General features: G+C 51.4%; 1 protein-coding gene across 1 annotated transcript; it reads left to right on the top strand.

Moving 5' to 3' along the window:
- Nucleotides 1–3,921: 3,921 nt before the first annotated feature.
- Nucleotides 3,922–7,766, top strand: FAM187B (family with sequence similarity 187, member B). Its single transcript, XM_008580376.1, has 3 exons — nucleotides 3,922–4,103; nucleotides 4,213–4,752; nucleotides 7,359–7,766. The coding sequence occupies exons 1-3, from the start codon at nucleotides 3,922–3,924 to the stop codon at nucleotides 7,744–7,746; spliced, it is 1,110 nt and encodes a 369-aa protein (XP_008578598.1). The 3' UTR covers nucleotides 7,747–7,766.
- Nucleotides 7,767–9,080: the final 1,314 nt, after the last annotated feature.

Genomic DNA, 9,080 nt, shown 5'->3' with positions numbered 1-9,080 from the left:
GCCAGGTAGATGTCTTAGCAAAGACCTGGATGAACCTCTAGCGTCACCACCCTCTCCCTTGTTTTCTGATCTCCAGTCACTCTGGCCTCCATGCCTTTCAAATACACTAACGCGGCAGCCCTGTCATGGGTTGGTCCTCTCCTGCGAATTGTCTCCCTTGAAATATCCACATAGATCCTATCTCACTCCATGCAGATGTTTGTGAAAACTCACCTCCTCAGTGAGTGCTCAGACAGGCCAAATCATCCTCCCTAAAGCAACTCACACCCATTCACTTTCTATCCCCCTTTCCCTGCTCTGTTTTTCTCTGGAGCAATTATCATTAACCATCAGTCCTCATTATTTGTGGATTTCATATTTGTGAATTTGTCTACTCACTAAAATTTATTTGTAACTCCAAAATCAACACCCCCGGTGCCTTCTTGGTCATTTGCAGACATGTGCAGAGTGGTGAGAAATCTGGGTCACCCAACATGCACATCCCCAGCTGAGGTCGAGCAAGGTGACACTCTGCCGTCTTGTTCCAGCTCTCATACTGTTAACAAGTGTCCTTTTCATGGTCTGTCTAGTGCCACACTTTTTCACAATTTTGTGCCTTTGTTGGTGATTTTATTGTTTAAAATGGCTCTCAAGCATAGTGCTGAAGTGCTGTCTAGTGTTCCTAAACGTGAGAAGGCTGTGATGTGCCTCACAGAGAAAACGTGTTAGAATAGCTTCGCTCAGGCATGAGCTATAGTGCTGTTGGCCATGAGTTCAGTGTTAATGAATCAACAACATACATTAAATAAGGTGCCTGTAAACAAAAATACATGTAAAACAAAGTTGTGTATTGAGCAGTTGACAAACATGTTGTGACCAGAGGCTTGCAGGAACCTAACCCTTTATTTTTCCTAGGATCAATGAATTGTTCAATATTCACTGATTCAACATTCACTGCAACTTTACAGAACATAACTGCCATGAGTAACAAGAATCAATTGTATCTGACATTATGGATTACATATTTGTTTACTGTCTGTCTTTTGCACTAACAGGTAAGCTCAAGGAGGGCAGAGGTTCTGTCTAACCTGCTCACTGCTATGATTAGAATAATGGCTGGCACATGGCAGGCACTCAGTGGACGTTTGTGAAATGAGTGAATGACAGCAGATCAATTCTCCACAATAATTATTTATAATTTAAAGACTGAGAAAGAGTTTAGGAAAGGACTTCGGAAAGAGGAAAGTGAAAAACATATTTTTTTAAGATTAATTGAGTCATGCAGATATCTGGGAGAGAGCCAGGGACAGTCCATGCAAAGGTCCTGAGGCAAGAGCCTCTCTGATTGCCTGACACATTCCATGGCTGGAGAGGAGGGGATGGGGAGAGAGGTGTAGAAAGTCAGAACAGTAACCAGAGAGGATTTGCTTACTGCTCTATCCCCAATGTTAAGAAATGTACCGAGGACATAGTAGATGTTCAGGAAAAATACATCGAATGTTCACATGTGGCACTTTAATGTTCTTGGACCATCCCTGGGAATGTAGATTCACCTCTTGGGAAAGCAGGGGGAGGCAGGTGGTAGAGAAAACCCTGAAGAGACAAATTAAATTTCCTCCTATCCCAGCAAAATGGAGGGCTTGCAATAGAAATTAAATAGGGTTGTCAGAGGCTTCCAGTCAAGATGGCAGAATAGATGGTCCCCAGCGTCACTCTCTCCCACAAATCAACCAATTCACAACTATTAGAAAACAATGACAGCCAAGCTGGGATGCTAGAGCTCAGGGGAAGAGGAGGAGAGACCTACAGAGATGCATGAAGGCAGGAGAAGCCATGATGAGAGAAAGAAAGGATCACTCCCACCATTTCAAAAAACAATGACAGCCAAGCTGGGACGCTAGAGCTCAGGGGAAGAAGAGGAGAGACCTACGGAGATGCATGAAGGCAGGAGAAGCCATGATGAGAGAAAGAAAGGATCACTCCCACCATTTCAAATCCTGGCCACTTCAAGCTAGAACTGCTGAGTACATGGAGCAAGACCTGGCAAAAGCTGCAGCTGTGCCCTTCAGATGAAGTTGCTTGGAGTCGGCAGGGGAGGAGAGGGCCTTAGTGGCCCTCAGGCCAGCAAGACCACTACCAGGGTTCCCGTGGACCCACATAGGAGTGAGGAGCCATAGAAAACAGAAAAAAGGAGCCACTCAGAGGCTAGTGAGTCACTGCAAGGGACCAGCACATGGCCCATCCCATGGGAAGTGTTTGAAGTGTGGGCGGTGGGGGAGACGGGCCATGGGGGGAACATTGGGACACTGCATGGACAGCTGATCTGCCCCCCAATCAGCACAGGACCACGCTGCGTAGACTGCTTAGGAATATAGAACTGCAGGGTGAGCAGTTTGCTGAAAAGACTCAGGCCCAGACCTGAGTTTCCACACAACCCAGGTGCACCATATCTCGTGAGACCCAGAAGGACCTACGAAGTCAACCATTAAAACCTGAGCCTCACAAAAAGCCTTCCCCAGGGAATCAGCAGCAAAGCAGCAATTTAGCTCAAACACAGAGCTCAAGTGCTGGTCTCACAGGAAGTTCCCTCATTTTAGAAGTAAGCAAAGGACAACATATTAGTTCTAGCACAGAGTTTAAGTAATGGAAACAGTGAATAATCCAACACAGAAATGAAAGAAAAAAAAATACCCGGAGACTAGAGAGAAAGTTTGACATTAACTAGTAAAGGTCTCACTTCACTAAAGAATACCTATAAAACCTAGAGGGACCAGAAGCCCTCTGTGCCCCCAAGCCAGGGTGGGGGAGGGCTGGGGGCCTCAGTTGTGCCCCCTGACACCCACAACCAGCCCAGCAATGACCACTGAGCCACCGTGGGAAGCATTCCAGGGTCCTGAACCAGGATGATGGGGGGCCTCGGGCCTCGGCCACGCCCCCCCAACACCTGCACCAAGACCAGTGACGACCACCAAGCTGCCACAGGAAATGCCCCAGGCTCCCAAGCTGGGGCAGTGGGGCCCTGACATCTGCATTCAGCTCAGCAATGACCAAGCCAGCACTGGAAGCCCCCTAGTCTCTCCTGCAGGAATGAGGGGGTGCCATGGGCCTCAACCCCACTCTTCCACCTTCCTCCTCCTTCCATCCCATTTCCTTCCCCCTTCCTCTCTCCCCCTCCCACCCAACTGCTCCACAACAACATCTTAGAATGTAAAAACAGATGGACCCAGGGACTGATGCCTCCTCCTGCAACCAGGCAAAGGAACCAGGCAAAGGAAAAAAACACCACTTCCGTGTGGGTGGCCCACCACAGCCACCACAATAGTCATGGCTGCTGCAAAAGTGGCTAGATAACACAACCACCACACAGATGGTCCGCCAGCCACTCAAGTGCATTGACACAAGGAGAGTCACCAGAGGAGACCCAAGAAAAGAAGAGGATGTCTCTCTCCACAAAGCTCATTCAGAGTGGTAGAAGAAACATCTATGCTACGATAATAGTGGGGGACCTGAATACACCTTTCTCAGCACAGGACAGATCATCTAGGCAACAAATCAACAGAGGAACCACCTTTAGTCTTTTAGGAGGAGAGAAGAAATCTAGGATTATCAGAGGTTGGAGGGTGGAGGGAGCGGGGGAGGGGGAGGGATTGGACAAGAGGCATAAAGAATAAGTATGATTTGTAATAATATATATGCTAATATTGATTCGATCAACATATGTCAACACCGAACCCTCAAAAATGTATAATCAATTATGATTCAATAAAATAAATCAATAAATAGGGTTGTCAACTTGTCACAAAACAAAAGGGGATAGTGACTTCACGCACCCACGTGGTGGACTGCAGTTCATCCTGCTGCCCAGGGCTGATGCTTGAGTTCATGGGTGACATCACAATGTCCGGGATGGCACGCAGCCCTCTGCCACAGTCCCAGTTCACCATGCTGACCACCCTGTGGCTGCTGCTTGGCTTTGCTGCCCCGGTGCTGGGGCACTACATTTCCATCAGCTGTCCCAGCGGGAGGCAGTGCCGGCAGGCCCTACTCTCAGGCAATGATATCGTCCTGCGGTGCAACTCTTCCGGGGCACAGTGGTACTTCTACTTCACGCAAGGCAAGGATGAATGGCCCACCAACCTTACCAGTGTGTCCAATATAAAAATAATGCCCGAGGGCAGCATTGTCATTAGAAAGCCATTGCCCTCCCAGACGGGCTTCTACCTCTGCTGGAACAAGAATGACACCCAACACCAGTGTGTCCAATATAAAAATAATGCCCGAGGGCAGCATTGTCGTTAGAAAGCCATTGCCCTCCCAGACGGGCTTCTACCTCTGCTGGAACAAGAATGACACCCAAGTGCTGCAGTATGAGATTGACTTCCAGGACGTCACCACTCTGCATATTACACACAAAGGCCTGGGTCAAAAGCCCCTAAAGAATGAAACCCTGCACCTGGGTGGTGAGGAGCTCATCTTTACCCGCTGGGAGCCCTGGCAGGACTGCAACCGCTGTGGGGAGCCGGGAGAGCGCAAACGCCTTGGGTACTGCTACATCGAGGAGCCCCTGGAGGAGCCCATGCCCTGCTGGCTCTATATGGGAGAGGTGAAGGTGTGGTCCAACCGCATGCGGCCTGAGATGCAGGTGGAAGACTGCCATGTCCAGTGCAAAGATACCGTTCCATTAGGGACAGACTTCATCACCTTTGACAACTTCAAGCTCGATGAAGAGTCAGAATCTGCGTGGCTCACCTGCCCCTTAGGATCCATCTACAGGTGATGGAACTGGGCACCAGCCCTGCCCCTGGCCTCTAGCCAGGCTCTCCCTGCCTGGGAGCTTTCACGGTTAATCTGTGCAGAGAGGGAGGGGTTCTGTGCAGCTCAGCCCCGCAGGCTCAGTGGTCATCCAGACAGTGCCAGGCCCTACCCTCAGGAAACCCCCTGTCCAAGGGGAGAGAGCAGCCCAGTGTAGTTCAAGCTGGGATGGAGGAAGACCAGGCAGAGCGATAGCATGGGATGGGGGAAGCCACTCATCTGGGAGAGTGAGCAGGACCCTGGAGGGGACGGTGGTGCCCCCAGAGTTGCCATGAGCTCACACTCCTGTTCTTGTCTTCCCGCCTGGAGCTCCTGGGAAATCTCCCCGTCACCTCCTCTTCCCCAATCTCCCCCCCTACCCCCCAGCTATAACATGTGCGACCACTCGTAGGAGCTGCCCTTTCTCAGTGGCCGGGCTCTGGGCAAACCCTCTTCACGAACAGGGTCCTCTGCCTCCCCATCCTCCCTGCCCCAGGAGCTGTGGACCCCAAGGAGGCCCGTTTTACACACAGGAAACCACAGCTTGGAGGGGTGCTGTCCTTGCCTAGGGACGTCCATGGTAGGAGGTGACAGCTCAGACTCTAAACCCACAACCTGGGCCATGGGTCCCCTTGCCCGTCCCCCAATGCCCGAAGAAGCCCCTCCCTCACATGGGACCCTGGTAAAGGGGAAGCCTGAGCGACATCTTGGGGCGTCTGCAGCCACAGGCTCTGTGGAATCCGCTCTCCCCACCTCCATCTGGTTTGCTTTTCCTTGTTTATCCCAGCTGTGACTTCTATTCCTCTCTCTCTGTCACTCTTGGACCTTCCTCTTTTCTTCCTCTTCCTCTAAGCGTAAAAGTATCACCTGCTCTCTAAGACAAACGCGATTCAGAGGTGCAGGAAAGTGAGCATGGACTCCTCTTCCCACGGACACAGGAACTCCTGTTCCATGTCATTGCCACACAAGGAGCTCCTGAGTGCAAGTCCCAGGGAACTCGAGATAAGAATGAAGGGAGGTGGCTGAGGAATCAAGAGTGGCCCATGTCCCCAAGGAGCTGAGTGGAGTGGCATTTCTTGTGAGGTTTCTGTCTTGGGCTCTGGTTTCAGCCATGCTTAGGTTCCAATCCCAGTTCTTCCACTTTCCAGTTTGTGACTTTGAGCTCATGGGGTCTCTAGGGCCTCAGTTTTCCCACCTTTAGACTGGGATTGTATTAGTTTCTGAGGGCTGCCGAAACAAAGTGCCACAAACTGGGTGGCTTAAAATAACAGAAATTTCTTCCCTCACCATTCTGGATGCTGGAAGTCTGAAACCAAGGTGTCAGTAGGGCCCTGCTCCTCTGAGGTGCTGGGTGAATCGTTTCTTGCCTTTTTCTGGCTTCTAATGAGAGCCAGAGATCCTCGGCCTTTCCTGGCTTGTAGCCGCATCCAATCTCTGCCTCCCTTACCACCTGGCATTCTTCCTGTGGGCCTCTATCTCTGTGTCTTTTCTCCCTTTTTTATAAGGACACTAGAGATGTTAGATTTAGGGCTCAACCTACTCCAGAATGACCTCATCTTAACTAATTACATCCACAACTACCCAATTTCCAAATAAAGTTTCACTCTGAGGTTCTGGGAAGGACGTGAACTCAGTACAGAGGTCTTGCTAGCTCCCACGGGTCATTGTGATGTTGAAGAATGCTAATGACTGTCAAGTGCTTCCCACAAGTGTCTGACAAATAGTGCCACACTCCACATAAGTATGGCTTTTACGTTAGTGGCTTCGTTATGATATTGTCTGTTGAGTATCTTTTCTGCTTTTCTGCGAGGCTGAGTGCTGAGCGGGTTGTGTGCCTGGTTCATTCATTCACTTCACACATTTTCACTGCTCGTTTATATGCCAAGCACTGTTTCTGGTACTTGGGAAAAAGCGAAAAACAAAACTGACAGATTCCTGCCCTCGAGGAGCAATAAATATATAGTATTTTAAGATGGATAACATATGTAGTATTTTAGAAGATGATAACAGTAGGGAGGGGTGATGGGAGTGAAGGAGATTAAAAGGGTAAATAGAGGGGGTCAGGGAAGGCCCCTCTCAGAAGGGCCCAGACTGAAAGGAGGTGAGGAAATCACGTGGACTGAGGACGCGCGTTCCAGACAGAGGCAATGGCCAGGGCAGAGGCCCTGCGGCAGGACTGTGCCCAGCTCGTCTGAGGAGGAACGTGTAGGAGGTCGGCGTGGCTGGGCACAGTGAGTAACCGGGAGAGAGGAGAAGATGAGGCCAGGCAGGTAAAAGGCGGGTTGGGGGGCACAAATCATTTAGAGAGTGTTTTTGCTAATGACCCCAAAAACCCTGTGAGGAAGGCATAATCATGACACTCCCATTTTCAGATGAGGAAATGAAGACTCAAAGAGCTAGAGGCATTTGCCCAGGTCTCCGAGCCACAGAGGGGCAGAGCTCTGAGAGCTCCCAGCTGTGCGCTGCACACCACGGGGGTGCTGTGTTTGCTGTTCCCAGGCAGGAGGATGCCTCTGTCACCACCTCCTTCAGATGGTGGTTCATCGCTTCTCCCCAGGGCCCGGCCCCTGACCTTGTCCTCTTTGCAGGCCCATCATGTGGGAAGCCAACAACACGCCCCTGACTTGGCAGGGCCAGCTCTCTGGCCAGGACATCAGCACCTTCCTGGACCCGTCCACCGGCGGCCAGCAGCTGCAGATCTTCCAGCCAACCATTTACAGGTGCTTCGTGCAGCAGGAGCTCATGGCCCAGTTCAATGCCATGACCAGTCCAGAGGTGCTGGAGGCTAAGAGGAGTGAGGCTGAGGCACAGCAATGGAAGGCAGAAAAGTCCCTGCAGGGGAAAGCAGACTCTGTTGTCAAGGGGCTGAAGCTGATGCTGCCCTTGGTCACCGTCCTGGCCCTGGTGGGACTGCTGCTCAAGTTCCACCGCCCTTCCCAGGGCAAAAAAAGAAATCAGATGCTGCTGGTGAAATAAAGCGAGTTCTCAGTGCCCAAGCGGACCTGGCCTCCTGTGCCTTATTGCCTCAACTGTCCCTTCCATAGCTCCTGCTGCCGTGCCCACCCCCCACCACACTCTGAGATGTTGTGTGAACGCAAACAGACCTGTGGCAATAGCCAAGGGTGACTGAGCCCTTCCCTGTGTCAGGTCCTGCTCTGTTAACTCATTAGTAATCCCCACTCCACAGAGGAATCTGCGGCAAGACCATCTATCTAGTCATTGGAGGGTGGGGGCTCCGGTCCAAACCCAGTTGGCCTGGCTCAGGCCCCGTGTTCCTCAGAGGGAGGGAGAGAGGGAATGAGGCCATTCTTGGGGTGTCTCCAAGTGTGGTAAATTGAAGCATCCTCACTCACCTCACTCTCCCAAGGACAAGATGAGGGTGCTTGTGGACAACCTGCAGACCCCCCAGATCTACACTGGGCCCTGCTGCTTTTCCCTACCTGTCCCTTGCCCCACCCACCCCGATTGTGCCTAGACCTTGAGGCCCAGCCATAGCTCCTCAGGTCAGAAGTTGCTGCTGGAATGGTCCAGGCCCAGGATGGCAGTGCAGTCAGCTCCCCCAGACCACCCCCGGCTCAGCAGAGCAACAGGAATCACCAGGCCTGGCTGTTCCCAGGAATTATATACACTGTTTAGCAGACAGTAAGAGTGAGAAATAAAATACTAATGCCTTTTAAATTTCATTGCCCTCATACTCCACTGTGAAGCAGCAACAGGACGGATAGGAAACTCTCCCAGAACAGAGCTGCTGGCCAAGGACAGGGCAGAGCTCGCCTCTCCTATACCAGATACTGTTGCCAAAACACTTGAGGCTTCACGCGATGCTCAGAGACTCAGTTTCCTCAGAATAAGAGAACATTCCCTGAGAACTAAAGAGGGCTCCCTGGGAAGCAGAGGCAGAGAATATCGGTGACGATAATAGCAAACATTTTTGGACCTCCTGGTGTGGTCAAAACTCAAGCCCTTCCTAAGCGTTACATCCCCACAAGCACCCCCGAGGCTGGTGTTACTGTCCAGCTTGTTTTGCAGCTGAGAACGTCAAGGCACAGAAGGCTCAAGCCACCTGCCTGAGGTCACACAGTGATGGGAGGGTGAAAGGACCTCTGCTCCCACACCCCAGCTGGCTCCCAGGAAACCCCTGTGTCCTGCACCCATAGTAGCCCCCCATTGTGTAGTAGCTGGTGGAACAACGAGAGCCAAGCACAGGTCCCATGCCCAGGCCCGTCCACACAGCCCTGAAGGTCTCAAAACTCACAGCCAAGGGTGTCAGTGTCCCACTGTGGCGGGCGGTCCCTAAAGTGACCCCAATG

Source organism: Galeopterus variegatus, unplaced genomic scaffold (assembly GCF_000696425.1).
Source record: "Galeopterus variegatus unplaced genomic scaffold, G_variegatus-3.0.2 Scaffold2073, whole genome shotgun sequence".
NCBI lineage: Eukaryota > Metazoa > Chordata > Mammalia > Dermoptera > Cynocephalidae > Galeopterus > Galeopterus variegatus.
Note: the sequence above shows the minus strand (reverse complement) of the source record. Positions and strands in the feature narration are given on the sequence as shown.

Bases quoted from the DNA above. Each gene is read 5' to 3' on its own strand.
- FAM187B (XM_008580376.1), top strand. From the start codon at position 3,922: ATGCTGACCACCCTGTGGCTGCTGCTTGGCTTTGCTGCCCCGGTGCTG. The intron at 4,104-4,212 runs ATGGCCCACCAA...CTCTGCTGGAAC, and splicing joins TTCACGCAAGGCAAGGATGA to AAGAATGACACCCAACACCA. The intron at 4,753-7,358 runs GTGATGGAACTG...TCCTCTTTGCAG, and splicing joins CCCTTAGGATCCATCTACAG to GCCCATCATGTGGGAAGCCA.